Raw genomic sequence first — 15,566 nt, forward strand, 5'->3', positions numbered from 1 at the left:
TGTTGAGGCCACGTTGTTCTGGTAGGGGTAGCTGGCCAGTGGCTGAGTCTGCTTCTCTCAATCCTGAGCCTCTGTTGGCCTGTGGCCTTAAAGTTTGGTACCCAAAGAGAACACATGGTTCTGCAATAGCCTGTAATTGCTCTGTGTCTGAGATGACCTGTCCTGTGGTTAATAATGTATACACATTTCACACAACTGCCCAGAAAGTGGCAGGCGTTTTTGGAGATCAGGATGACTACATCTGTAATGCTAGCAATAAAATGGCCATTTATATTAAAAGCCTCACAGTACTTAAAATTTAGTTGAAAGTCATAGGTGAGACATTGCTTAATTTTTTCATGCCCTTGCAAAATCACAGTCATCTTTTTGCTGCTGTTTTTAATAACAAATCAGGGGAAATATGCATGCTGTAAACATTTCAGCTATGATTATTTAAACTCTCAGAGCTTTTTTCTTTGGGTTTTTTTTTGTGGGTTTTTTTTGTGGTTTTGTTTGTTGTTTTTCTTGGGGTTTTTTGTTTGTTTGTTTAGGTGTTAGTAAATAAATGTAATAGGATTTTTTAAAAAACTTAGACACCTGTTTTGATAGCTTGGAGGCTCAGGTGTTAACTGATGGAAGGTGTTCCTCATGTAATCTCTTGTACTTTATTTAACATTGCTAATATTTTATAGTCATATTTATAGTCATAGCAGCAGTGGAATAAGAACCCTGGAATCATTCTGTAGGGAACTCAGCCCTCAAATTGCATATAAAACCTCTGTGTTGCTGGAGCTTGCTATAGGTTCAAGTCACTGAGCTACTCAGTGGTTTTATTACCAATATTAACTAAGACCACTTGTACACCTGCTCTTGGAAATTTTAACGTTGCTTTGGAGAATTCCAAAGGGTGTTTCCATTGTAAGAGTCATCAGAACAAGCTTGTATCACTGGTTTCCATATATCCTTCTCATATGTTTAACAAAGTAACTCTCTAAGTTGTTTTGCCCATTGACCTCTAGTCACTTTGAACCGCAGTGGAGGCAAACCTCTTTGAGGATCTAGTGTTACTTATTTTTTTGTTCAGCCTTTCAAGTATAAAGTTAAAACTGTATATGGATGAATTTGCCTTTGCCTTAATACAACAAGATTCAAAGTCTATCAAACATATCACTGCAAGCTCACCATAATAATAATAATAATCTAAGCTTATAAACTCACTCAGCCTGAAAATAATTTGAAAGGTACTAGAATTAGTTTTTTGCAGGAACATTTTCTGCCACAGAAGTTCTAATGAGCAGGTAACAGACAGACTTGGTAAAGACCATAATAATAATAAAACGCATTAGGAATGGAAGCTAACAAAAAAATAGGAAATGCAGCAAAACAAGAAGGATCAACAATGGTCATTATTGATTCCAAAGAATAGTGATAGAATTATTAAATCATGTAATGGAGCACTGTCATTGGAAAATCACACTCTGAAACTGAAACTTTCTGCATAAGATATGTAAATTTTATTTATTTATATACATGTGTGTATAATTCTGTCTCTAAAGAAAATTTTGGGAAGCTTGAATCTCAAGAAGTTAGTTTTGTGGGTAATTTAGTCTCCACAATCTCTCAATTACCTTGCACTTTGCAGTTAAAAGGCAGGACAGATGAACAGCCTTGAGGTGACCAAGTGGCTCAGAAGACCCATCTGACTCACACTTCTCCTTGCTGAGCCACAAGATGCAGCAAGGCACAGAGGCTCCTCTCCAGGGACAGCCTTAGTCATTTGGCCAGCTATTCATATACACTGTAGTCACAGTGAGTGACTTGAATTGTAAGGAAAAAAGCTGACATCTGTTTATTTTTATGGAAAACAGTACCGTTTGTTGATACCCGGGTCTACCCTTGTAGTCCTGACAAAGCACATAAAGTATTAGTTGGGAAGGGTCCAAGCCTGGCTTTGGCAAAGGATGTGATGTGACAGTCTGTGATAATGGGACAGCAGCAACTGGGCAGTGTAGTCCTGCTCAGGTTTCTCAGGTTTGTAGTGTTTTTTTTCAAACTTGAGACATTATGCTGAATTTGACCCTCTGGTTTCAAAAGCAAGATGTGTGTTACAGCTTAGTTGTTTTCTTCCTACAACCCTGCCTCTGAGATCTTCATGACTTTGCAATCAGATGCTTCCCAGCTGAAATAAGTAGTTGGTTTATATTCTGACAACTGCTGTAAATCTTTCATGGAAGTATTATCGATGTCTTTTAAATGGGATCTTTAACTGCTCTTAATTAATACATCAGTATTAATATAGGAATTTGGTCTTTCATTTCCTGGATCTGTTTCTGTTTAATAACATAAAGAAATATAATAAATTCCATAGACTTTCTGTTTTCTTTTCAGTTCATCAGCCATATTTAATGTTTATGTCATGAGAGTGAAAAATGTGGGAAAAGAGTTGATTTCTAACTGTCAATCCTGTACTACTTGTGGTGTATGCAAGTAAAAAGGTCTAATAATACACTTACGGATATGTCTGGCTTTCCTTTTTCTGGTAAACGCTAAGTGAGAATAAAATCAGTACTGTTCACTTTTCCTATAATTTGAAGCAATCCATTTTCTCCTAGCCTGAAATTCAGGTTATTTCCCAATCCCATTGTGTTCAGAACATGAAGGAAACACTCATCTGTTCAGTCCTAAAAAAGAAAATTCAAATGCAGCTTTGACATGTCTCTTTGCTGATATGGGCTTTCTCTGGTGCACATTGATTGCCTGTCATACTCTGTAAATCAAAGTTATATATCTACATGCCCCGTACTACTACTGCTAAAAAGGGATCTAATTGTTTCTCTCTTCAGCTTGAAGGGCAATAAACACAGATTAATAAGCATATGCATAAATAACTCTTCTGTATTATGAAATATTATAATTTGCATTTAGTTTTGTCTGCATTTCAAGAATTATAGATGCTGGCATCTAGTAGACAAGCCAGTTTTGTTACTTCCACAGTAGGGAATCTCTCCTTGGGAGATATTTTCTTTCCTTGATACTATTCTTTCATGAACCCTCTTGAAGTTGATCTGAGCCTTAAATCAAAGCTGTCCTAAAGGTTTTACTGGACACGCCTGTGAAATATGATCTCCCTTTTAATATCAGAGGATGGATTAAAAACTTCAGCTCGGATCATTCACAGTCATCTTCAAAACACCATAGTTTTGATTTCACAAGTTTTTTTCTCTAGTAGTCTCTCACAATCCTTAGATTACGTTTAGTTTTCCCTTTCAGAATCCAACAGCAGGATTACAGAGGAGGCTTGGCTTTCATTTTAAGAGTGTGTTGTTACTTGTGGGTATAAATCAAAAATTGAAAACAAGACCACAGGTAACCATATAACTCAAAACCCCCAATGGGAAATATGCTGGTTTCTCCCTTTACCTCTGTATGTATTCTAGAAGGTGCTTATTAGAGCTGCAATAATGTATTTGTGCTGCTTCTGTCTTTCTTACCTCTAATCTCCTTTTGTTGTAAAGCAATGCATCCACTGGCTAATTAACTAGGTGCTGATAGGCTTTATTTACCAATTGTTATCTCTCACTCTTTATTGAGTAAAAAATAGAATATCGAGATTCTAGAGATCAGAATAATGAGCTGGTCATCACCAGAAATGTTAACATTTTTGCATGCCATTGTAGGTAGCCTAGAAAGTAATTTCCCAGGCAAATTCAAGAAGTGTGTGTGCAAAGTCCAGTGTGGTTCATCCTTCCTAGAACTCAGTAGCCCTTTACTGCAGTTAGTAAAAGAGATGATGTCATGATCTCTCTATAGGTATCTGATCTGCCTGATCCAGTACTAGAAATAATGGCCCCAAATTGTTTGGGTTGAGGCTGCTGTGATTTAAGCTTTTTATCATGAGACCATCTTGAAGGATTTTTTTTTTTTAGCTTAGCATTACGAAACTTGGAGTGCTGGTGTAGCCAGTCCGTTGTGGACACAGGAGCAGGCTTCTGTGTCCATTGTGGGCACTGGGCAGCAGAGCAAGGAAAGGGGCAGCCTGTATTCTGGAGCAGAGAACCACAGTATTTTCTTGTTGGTTTTTTGTTGTTTGTTTTTTGTTGTTTTTCTTTTTTTAAAGAGCAAAGTTGAATTGCTCTTGCTAAAGACATACAGATATCCGTTTGTGCTGCTTAGTCTGTCAACTAGCTGATTGGGGCTGCAGTACTTGATGGATACATACAAGGTGTCTCTGATCCCCTTAATGGCTTCAGTTATTTTAAAGTAGACTGCTGCCTGCACTGTAACATTGGAAGATGGAAAAGCTGTTCATATTATGTCAGAGTTATGGTTTCTATATAGAAGACCTTTCAAATGGGCTTAAGTGACCTAGAAATGTACATACACTGAAATTTACCACTAGCAGCTTTACAGATTTTAATAGTAATTCTTGGTGCAAAGCAGCAACACATTATTTTTTTGGTTTGTCATCTTTTTGTAAAATGAGGTCCAGACTTTGTATGACCCTGGTTGCCACAGCTCACCATCTCAGTGCGCAGGAAGCACTATTTCTTGCAAGCTCAGATAATACTTGGAACATGCCACTCAATGACTGACAGCTCCAAAGGGCTGCCTGAGGAGCAGAGAGAGTTTACACATTTTTCATATGAACAGCACTGAGCTGATCACCTGTCATGCAGGGAACTAAACGAGTATGTTCCCCTCTTAATTTACCATTATAACATTGAATGCAGGTTACAAGGGTGTTTACTTTTTGTTTTAATGTTTTAATTGCCTAAACAAATCCTCACACAGATTTTCACAATTTGGAAAACCTACTTATTGTTGATTTAGCAAACTTTCATTTCACTGCAGCTTCCTAGGCTGTAGTGATGATCCTTTGGACAATGTTACTAAAGGAGCATTTAAGCACTACCTTCCTTTGGTGTCAGAGATTGCGGACGTGGTTTTTGCTCAACCATTTGGCAAAAAGCTACCCCTGCAATAAAAATAAATGACAACACAACAGTGACAAAAAAATAATAATTAGCTGAACATCCCCATTTGTAAAAGTAATTCTGAGAGTGATGAAAATCAGCATGTGCTGATTTTTGGCAACTTTGGCAGTTTATTAGCAGCTTTAATTGCTAAGTTGTCTCTGGTGTTAAATTCCCATATAGGGAGAGACTTTTTAGTAGTCTGCTAGAATTACTGGATCTGGCCCATTAGCTCTGTGCGTGAATTCAGAAGAGAAAAGAATTTCTGTACTTTGCATTTAGACAATTCACCTTGATTTCTAAAGGGAATACATGGACATGCAATGAGTGTATTGGGAGACCTAAGTGTGGAATTGGTTCAGGGGTACTCTGGGTACATGCGTGCTTGGGGCAAGCTATATTTTTGCTGGCTAGTCTCTTTTCTCTTTCAGTGTCCTGATTGAAATCACTATGTCTTAACCACCTATATGGCCATTACACTTGTTTTTCACATGCTTTGACATGCAATAGTAAATCAACTGCATTTCTGAAAACATAATGTCCGTTTTGTGCTTATTTCTCTGAACAAATAACCAGCTTCTGACAACCTGGTGAGGAAACTAACCCATCAAGACAGGCAAGGAGTTGTTTTATATTATTTCTTAGTTTAGGTATGAAGTACATTAATATTCTGTTGTGGCAATAAAGACCACTTTGCTGGAAGTGTATAAGCAGAGATATTTTCGAAGCAATTTTATATCTTAGTGAACCAGCCTCTCCAGGCTTTGACACTGAGAGCTGTCAGTACTGATGTACAGGATTTCATGTAGTTTTATTTAGCAAATTGAGACTGTCCAGGGAAGAAAAAGAGAGAGACCAGTGTGTCTGTGTGGAGTGATTCCCTTTCTTGTTTTCTGGGATTATCACACCTGTGAAAAATGTTTCAATTAGGTTTTGGAGGTTTTGTTTCATTTTGTGAGGCACAGACAGATACTCGTGCTGTCCAGTTAAATCACAAAGTGGTGACTGACAAATGAGCTGAAACCTTCTCTCCAGAAATCAGAAGGAACAGAGAGATGATAACATGTATGCTTCGTAGCACAAGGTTAGTAATGCTAGCTGTGAAGTCAAGGCAATGGACTCCAGCAGCACTGTTTCAATGCAAAAAAGGATCCTCTGGTGAAGATGTGTATGAGTTCCAGCATCTGTGACAGTAAGGTGATGTATGCAGCAGAGATTTATGTAGCTAGGGTAGGGTAAGCTGAAGTAAGTTAAATTTTTTTGTTTCCTGTGTGAAGACCAGTTCAGCATACAGAAACATTGTACGTGGGGAAAATACCGAAGTGAGCCTTGTGCTGTTTTGTAGGAAATTGCACTGTGCATTCCCCTTAAATAAACAATTAAAAATAGAATTCTTAGATTAAAATGAATTTATTCCCATTTAAATTACTAATGTGTAGGTGTGTTTTTAGTAACTACAAACTGGCCCTGAATATCTACGAAAACAGTACCTAAAATTGTACCTGGAATATTTGGATATAGAGAATGCAAATCCATGAGCTTTGCCATGTGCTGAGATGTCTGGAATCAAAATTGCCCTATATGAATATAGTAGATCTGGAGCTGCCAAAATAAAAACATTTGCATAAAATTGGCCCTTCAGTGGAGCCTGCATCCCTGTCTCATTCCTGCTGTGACTGTGCTACTGAGACCTCCCCCCCAGCTCTGTATACCAGGTAGTGCCTCTCCCTTTTTATCTACTCACATGGCTTTTATAAAAGAAAACAGAGAGACAAACCAGCCCAGGGAGTATATTCTAGACTGAGAGTTATTAATTACAATATTATCAGCAGAATTACGTGAATAACTGGAGTTTCAGGTCATTATTTGAACAACAACAACAACAAAAAACCCCTGTACATTTTGCTGATCATGCTGAAGTGAAATTTGTGGGGGGTTTTCCTCCAGAAACAAATGTTGTTCTTCCTATTTGCTGCCAGGTCAGGATTTAATTCCTTTTTCTTTGGGGTGGGAGGCCATAGAAAGCATTTATTTAAACCTTAATTTCCTTGTATTTGTGTATGGATTTTAAAAGGAAAGTAGTCATGTTTGCTTGAGGGACTCGAAGAGCATCTGTATAATCACTGTTTGAAATAAGACCGAACCTGGAAAGGTTAGACACAGTGTAATATCTCAGCAGGCACAGTGCACTTGGTTTACAAATTGCTACTTTTGGAGTGTCGAAACATTTCATTCATTTGTCTGGATTTAAACTTTTCTCAGCATCTGATTCACAAAAAGGCTTTTTTTTTACTTTTCACATATTTTCTTTCCATTAGAACTGTTCCACTCAAAACCAAAGCAACATTTCATTGCAAAAATCCACAAAAATTATTTTATATTTTATGTAAGGTATATCCCATATCTCATTGAAATATTTACTTAGTCACAGTTACTTGAGCATAGTGGAGTCTGCGCCGTGTGATCTTCCACTGAATGTGACAAAAACACAGCCTTATTCTAGCTCCACCCATTTTTGACAGGATGCAAGATCCCACTCCATTAACGTGAACATGCATTTGCACTCAGTTTAAACATTGCATATGGCTGATGTCTAATTCTAGGTGACTCTGAACATATGAGCTTTCATTTACTGGCTTTTAGCTGTGCATCTCCCATGCAAAATTAAAAATGTCTGTAGTCATATAAAAGCAGAGCGCTTTTCACTCCTGCCTGTTAAGTGTCCCCTGTATTCACAACTTACAAAGCTTTCCATATGCATCAGTTAGTCACCAGTCATACACGGGGCTGGAGCACTGGAGACCCTGTGCCCCAGATACAGTAGTAACTGTTGGTCCTCTGAGGTAAGCAGCATCAGGCCGTTGTGAATGTTCAGCCCAATGTACTTGCTGTTAGTCCCCCATTTAAGAGGCAACCTACTAAAGACAGGAGTGCTAGTAGAAAGAAGAAGTAGTACTTGCACTTCTATTCAAACTCATGAAACACACTTTTGTTAAGTTTTCTGAGGGTCAGAAAAGTCCTTACTCCTTGGTTACTCCTTTCCAAGCTAACTTATGTTAATTTGTTGTAAAAATAGCATACATAGTTTTTATTTATCAATGTTTCTTATAAAGTGTTTTGGGTTTGTTTCGCTTTTGATTTTTTTGTTTCTTAAACCCCAACTATTGCTAGCATTTTCAACCTTTTGCATTACAAAAATAGCTGGCTGTGGAGCATAGTAGATCATCACGTGAAATTAGGTTATCTGGCATCTTATGGAAAACCTGTTGTGGACAATCTTGGTTAGTTTTGCTTTTATCATCCGTTGTGCAATGCACAGGAATTACAGGTGTCTTTTGGTTGCTCACCAAAGGTGCAGCTACAACACATGGTGGTTCTATTTGATCTGGAGAACCTTCTGCATGCAAGATTCAGTCCTGTCACAGATGGCAGGAGCCAGACTCTCAACAGCAGCAGAGGATGCTGTTAGGGTACTGTTACTTATATAGGTTGGCTTGAAGAAATGATCTCCTAGAAAAAAAGCTAGTGTTGGACTATGGGGGCACATCTCTGCAAGTGGTATTGATTAGAATAGACTTGCAAGCGACAAACAATTTCTGCAAGGCTTCCTAGTTATTCCAGTGTGATAATGCAGGTACACAAAGAGAGAGTGTCAGCTCATTACGTGTTTGCAGGATCAAACCCTGGGCCTGTGGGTTTGACAGGTGTGATAAAAGAATAAATTTTATTTTATAGGCTTAATGTATTCTGTGTCCTGAGAGGCCTGACTTGTTAAGCAGCACCTGATCTACCTCAAAAGCAGAGGCATATGGCAGAGGCAAGATGTCTGATGTGCACAACCATGTCAGTTGCTCACTTTAGGTTTTCTTCCAGATGCACAAAACGACTCTTAATTTGACCTTTGTCATGATTTGTTCGCACTTGAGCCTGTACCTAGAAGGATGGTAGTATTATCTCTGGATCTTGATGTAAGATCATTGTGAGTAATCTGGAGTCTTTCAGAAAAGTAATGCAGAATAAAATTGTGTATGTACATTCATGGGAAACAAGGAGAGAGACCTCTGAAGTGTAATTTTAAAAATAATAATTAAAAAAATAGACATGTAATTTGTTTGTATGTTTAATTTCTATAGCAAAAATGGTGCAGATTTGTGCAAAACCTTATTTACAGTGCAGTTCCTGAATTCATGATTGTGATCCTGCCCTTCTTTCTTCAGTATTACATTTCATGGTCTGCTGAAATCATGTTTAAGGGGATAAAAATAGTATATCTTCTGTTTTTTTGGCATCCAACCTCTAATTTACAAATATAATTTATGCTAATCTTGAAAGTGCTTCTCAGATACAAAGTAGAATGTGTCATCCTTAGTATATGTGTGTATAATTTATTCTGATGGGGAATAGACATTTCAAAACCATTTCAGCCCTTTATACTCGGAACGTTTGATATGAACAGAGGAGCTGGGTGTTCATTGCTGCAAGAGGAAGGAAGTAGTTAAAATAACAGTAGCTATTCTCTTAACCTAAAAAAGGTAGATGCACCAAGGGATGAACTGCTGTTTGCTCAGTCAAACCAGCTCATATGCAATCTTTGAGTTAAGTATTTTTGTTCCTTTTGTATTTTTGCTGATGATTAGTCTTTTTATGATGGACTTATAAAAATCTTCCTACATCATCACAGTTAATTTTCTGTGACTTTTCTTCAGTCTGTGACTCAGACGGCTTCCCTGATGGGTTAGCTGCACATCATGGCAGGGTAGCACTCTGTGGGCTTGCAGCTAACTCCCCAGAGCAAAGACGACTGGCCATCCACATGCATTGTTTGCTCTGTATTTCATAGTTCTCCCCACTATTGCACAGGAGCCTACAGAGACCCCCAGCTCAGTTTCTGCTAGCTAACAAGCCAGTGCCTGTGACTGCGTCTTCCTGAAGCGCAGGAGGAGTGAGCAGGTGCTATTGAAATGCCTTCTCTTGATTGTCTGGAATTTCAAAACTCAGAAGGATGTTGGTAGACACAAACCTGCTGTGGTCCCAGACTGGGGTATATCACAGCAAAGAAATGGCAAAATACCTTCAAAGATGCCACGTCACCCACAGAGTACATGCCCCTTTCTCATGCTTAGGAGGTCAAGTCTTCCAATCAGCTGTAGTTCCCCTTTTGAACTTGGGGAGAAAAAGTCATAAAATCTCATGTAAAGGAGCACAGAAGGAAAAACAGAAACTGTGCAAAGATAAGAACTACCAAGTGGTTCTTGGTGCCTGAGGCATGAAATTAATCCATTGTAAGTCTGAACCAGCAAGAGAATTTCTGGATGAATACCGAGAACAAGGGTAGATAGATGGCTGGGAAGCAAATGTAGCTCTAGGGTATTCTTACTTTTTGAGACTTAGATATTCCCAGGCATTCTCCTACTCTTTACAACTGCACTGAGGGATTTACTATTCACCATTGTTTATAGTTACAGCAGTAACACCAAGTAAAACAAAAGTTTTCACACAACTATTAATTTGTTTTCCAGGAATTATTCCAGGAAAATTTCCAGGAACATTGTTTAGTGGTGGACCTGATAGTGTTAGATTAATGGTTGGATTTCATAATCTTAAAGGTCTCTTCCAATTGAAGTGATTCCATGAATGAATTCAATTTCTGCCTGGACCAAGTAGTGAAATTTCACAGCAAATTAAAACTGTTATTTGCAATGCTAAGTCGGAACAGTGCAAATGAAAGAGACCGCACCGACTGAGGCAGGCAGTCTCTGGTTGCTTTTTCTTTGCCTTGTATTTTTCAGTAAAGTGATAAGTTAGAAAACTAAGAAAAATAACCTCTTAACAACTTGAAAATATATTCCTAGTCAATAGGAACATTACGACTCATGGCAAAGCAATGTGGAAATGACCTTGTCCGTACTCTGCCCATTTGGAGTACTCTTTGTGTTCATTTTTAATATTTAGTCCTCCTTCCTCTATAACTTGCCCTCTTGCGATAAAATGAATAATATAAAAGACTTTTCCTTCTGTAGTTCTTCAAACACATAAACAATTCAGTTATTCTGTGCTGTAGTTTGGTCAATGCTCCAGTGTTTACTTGTTAGAACAGAGCAGGCAGAGCACAGTAAGCTGAGCTGTAATGTGTCCAGGACTGCGATGATTACAGTTTATGTGCAGGCAGGCTGATAATGCAAGTAAGAGCAGCAGGGTCGGTGTGGTTTTATGCCAGTTCTGACCTCAGAAATCTCAGCTGACAAGTAAAACCTGTATTGGAGATGTAACAAGACTCATCAGATCCATCACTTGGAGCTCTTGTTCATATGTTAGAAATGAAAGCTGAAATCCACTAATGCTGATTAAAGGCAGATCCAACTCTTCTGGTGTTTGTTGTAATAACTCAATTCCAGTACCGCGTGGAAGAAGGATGGGAAGTTCGCTTGCTTACCTTTCAGTGCAGCCAAGGAGGGAGCATATAATCGGGCAACACTCGATGGTCTACATTGGACTTATTAGGTAGGCTCTGGAGAAGTTCTGTAGCATCCTGTCTCTGAAAGAAGAGCTGCTTCAGAACTCTCTTCTTAAGGGTGTCTGGAGCCAACCCCGCTGCAACGCCCTTTTTTCCACCCACTGCACAGTCAGTCACTAGACCTAGGCAAATGCCCAAGTGCATTTTCAGCACAAAGTCAGCTTTGCTGTAAGTGTGTAATGTGAGTGATTGTATGATTAACTTGGTTTTCATATAATTCATGTCTCTCTTTGTAGACAAATGTCTTGCATTTTTAACGGTTATTTGAACGTTGTACATAATTCTTTGTCAGAGAATCAGTTGAACCTGGCCAAGTTCAAATTGAAACTTCCCAGAGGAATAATCCAAACCTGTATTTCCATATATATTAATAAACTGTGTAATACTTGCAGCAACTCAATACAGTTTTGAAATGAGATAGAACTCATTATCAGTACAATGAGGAGCACAGGCTCTTTCCTGTCAGAAATAATGGAGTGAGATCTACACAATTACTTTCCCTCACTGTCTCTGTAGTCGTTTATGCAGCAAGGTGCATATAAATCTCTCTCAGCCTGTTGTGCTGTAGTGGGACATATACCAGCCCCAGCCAACTCCTGTGGTTGCAAGCAGTAGGACTACATAAATAAATCCTTTAATTCTGTCTGGTTTCATGATGTAGCATCAGCAGCACAGTGCATTGCAAAGCTGTATTGCACGAGTCCCAGTGGAGCTTCAGCACGCTGCTGCCTGAGGGTAAGGGGATGCCACATTTGAAGTCTGCCATCCTGCTTTTGTGCTTGTGCTTCAGGTATGAGTCTGGAGTGACTCCTTTCTCTTTGCACCACGGTGGATTTAAGTCTGTATTACCGAGATGTGAACTTGACACTCCACCCAATGTTACACTTGCACTTAGTCAAGCTGTCCTAGGAAACACCTGCTGCCTGACACTCAGGAATCACTACCAGCACAAGTAACAATCCTCAGCCTTTTGTGATGAGACCGGGGTCCAGGAGCTAGAACTAGAGGCTAGACTAGAGGTTAGGCCTGGAGTTTACAGTGCCTTACCATCAGCTGAAGGTTGGTTCCTATGCTCAAAGAGAAATGGACTCTCTTAAAAGTGGCTGACAAGAGGGAAATGGTGTCCTGCTGGTTTTGTCTAGTTCCTGAGCAGAGGATGTAGAATATCAAGACCAGATTTATTTCAGCCATGAAGCAGAACAGCAAGGTCTGTTCCTATCTGTATATCCAACCTCCCTCTGACCTGGCTATAGGCTGTTTATTCTGGAGTAAGTGTCAAAAGCTAGTAAAACAGATTTTCACCCATGATGTTGAAAGGAATTCAGTAAAGAATGAAAAAATTCCGGGAAGGAAAAAGAAAGGACATGATTTAATTATTTAATGAGATAGCTCCTTTAGGCACTGGACTTATGTTTTGAAAGTTTTGATTTCTGGAATACAAGATGCAGCACTTTGGCAAAACCGACATGCTTCGTATAAACGCAGTATCGTGTATTCCTAGGAAAAGGGTGAAACCTATCCCCTCCGTGAAATCTGTGCAAGTCCATCCAGAACAGAAACTGCCTTATAGCGTGTGGTTTAAACACGTCCATGCAGCAGTGAAGTAAATGTACTGATTAAATAGTGTAACCTGATAAGAATTTTAATGTCAGAGACATGACGAACTGAAATTGTGTTTGCTAAACGTGATTTATCCGATAGACTTAAGGAAGGAAGCAGACTCCCCACCTACGTTCTTCAGCATGTTTGGATAGAAATCTTCTTTAAATAATGTGACAGGCCCTTTTTGTAGTCCAGCGTCAGAGGATTATATTATTTTCAGAACAATTTATGAAAGATTAGTAGAGGCATAGTTAATCATTTAAATTAGGTACAGGTTTTTTATTAATCTTCAAACTAATGAATTCTACCTCTTGATCCTTCTGGCTGGAAATCCCTCTGGAACAGATGCCAATTAGGATTTGGTAATAACTTGATTATGAACATGGACCAGTATATGCATATGCATGACATGCATGTATGCACGTGTGTGTGTCCATGTGCAGGTAGGTGTCAGTGTCCCTGGAGTGTGGCACGTTTGGTTAGACCTGTTCCATTGCTACCAGTTTGGAAAGTGGACCTTTCCACTAGTGGAAATAAAAAAATGCAAGGACTATAGTAAGCAAACTGAGGTTCTGTTTTATCATGCACAAAGTTGTGCATTGCATGGTGCCAGTCTGATGCTTTTAGGACAATTAGATACAGCTTAAGTATTTCCTACAAAGAAGGTGGAGACAGTTATCAGGGAATGATAACTGAAGAATGAAACCTTACTCACTCTTCACATGAACTGTTGAAAAATGTTCTTGTCTTTTAAAGAAGGAGGTGTGTTTCAGTACCAAATAAACTGCACCAGCCCAAGGCAACTTTGAATAGGAAACTTACAGAGGAGCAGACTTGACCCTGCTTAGAGCTTCATGCTGCGTGACGGGGAAATAGGAGGTAATTAGGGCTTTCTGTGCCTTCACAGTTCACATACTGACATTTCTACATGCCCATGGTGGTAACATTTCAGACCACCTTTCAAACAGGCCCATGTTGATCTCTGTGTGTTGCTGAGTTTCTTTGCATAGTCACTGAATTGCCTTAGTTGAAATATGCTATAGGTTTACGGTATAAGCATTAGTAAGAGCTGTTTATCAGAACTGATAAGTGTGCATGAGTATACAGGAATAATACCAGGTTCTCAGTCCTGCCATCCACAATACAATGTACTACTTGGTAGGACAGCACTTGTTTCAGCTGAGCTTTCCTTCTTCTGTACCTGTGTTTCTGAGTGGCTGGAGGTTATTTTCTTCCTGGTGTCCCACAGCCCACTGCCTTTTCATCTTCTACGCTTGTTAGTCTGATGCTGCTTATGTTGCAGCTTCATGTGGATTTGATGAGATATTGAATGTTCAGTTTCCTATATTCAAGTAATTTTTAGAGCATTTCTTTCTCTTACCATTCTTTAATCTGAATCAAAATGATTAATTGGACCCCAAGAGCCCCAAGTACCTGAGTGACTGTAGTCAAAGACAAGTGCAGGGGAGTGGGGATCAATACACAATGTTGCATTTATAAAGCAATATTCTTTGCCTTACTTGCAGTCTCTTGTCCTCCTTAAAACTCAGTTCTGACTTCTCAGGCTTGAGATTTGTTCTAAATACAATCTATAGTCACAATGCCATGAAACCTGAACAAAAGCTTTTCTCAATTTCTTTTAAAATTTTTAGTGAGTGCATAGTGGTATATCTGTGTTTTAGTTGTTGGCAATTTATGTTAAAAATAGATTATTCTAGTAGTCATCTTGTTTTAAGAGCATTGCTTGTTTCCAAATTGAAGAATACAATCTACTTATCACAGGCAGAACTGAGACTCTGGTTCCAGGTACAACTGAGTCAAAGGTGGATCATTTACTTATGTGTGTGTTTTCTCTTACAGCATAGGTGGAGAAGTAGTGAGAGGAAATGAAGGAAGCTATGTGGGGAAACATTTCCGCATGGGATTTATGACAATGCCTGCTCCTCAGGACAGACTGCCACATCCTTGCTCCAGTGGCTTTACCGTGAGATCCCAGTCTCTTCATTCTGTTGGAGGAACTGATGATGAAAGTAGCAGCTCTCGTAAGCAGCCGCCTCCAAAACCTAAGCGAGACCCCAGCACCAAACTGAGCACCTCATCTGAAACAGTCAACACTGGAACAACAAGTAAAAGTGGGAAACTACCGGACAGGACCGAAGGTAAACACTGTAATTCTTTGGAAAAAAGGTTTTTGGTGACCTAGTGTTAAGTTTATCCAGCTGATAATCTTGCTTTTAAGAATTACTTGTATGTTTCCCTGTCTGTGGGACAGTGCCAGTACAGATACGCTAGATCACTGTTCTTTCAATTTTGGACCAGTGGATAATTGCCAACCTTTGACATTTCTTACAGACTGCACCACTTATATGGCCTTGTTATATACTGGGGAATGAGCTGAATTTTTTCAAATGAAGGGGAAAAGAGATTGCTGTCAGATGGCACGTAGGACAATGTTACCTGCGCTGATACCACTCACTATATCACTAGCACTGTGAAAA

The 15,566-nt window shown here is 39.1% G+C and overlaps 1 protein-coding gene across 4 annotated transcripts in view; it reads left to right on the forward strand.

Annotated features, from left to right (window-relative positions):
- NYAP2 (neuronal tyrosine-phosphorylated phosphoinositide-3-kinase adaptor 2) overlaps positions 1 to 15,566 on the forward strand; it is a 147,110-nt gene that overhangs the window by 49,036 nt on the left and 82,508 nt on the right. For all 4 annotated transcript variants that reach the window (XM_037407461.1, XM_037407459.1, XM_037407458.1 and 1 more), the window contains one exon: positions 14,929 to 15,227. In XM_037407461.1, coding sequence (XP_037263358.1) covers positions 14,929 to 15,227 — 299 coding nt within the window. The remainder of the gene's footprint in view (positions 1 to 14,928; positions 15,228 to 15,566) is intronic.

The sequence above is a fragment of the Falco rusticolus genome, chromosome 13 (assembly GCF_015220075.1).
Source record: "Falco rusticolus isolate bFalRus1 chromosome 13, bFalRus1.pri, whole genome shotgun sequence".
Classification (NCBI taxonomy): domain Eukaryota; kingdom Metazoa; phylum Chordata; class Aves; order Falconiformes; family Falconidae; genus Falco; species Falco rusticolus.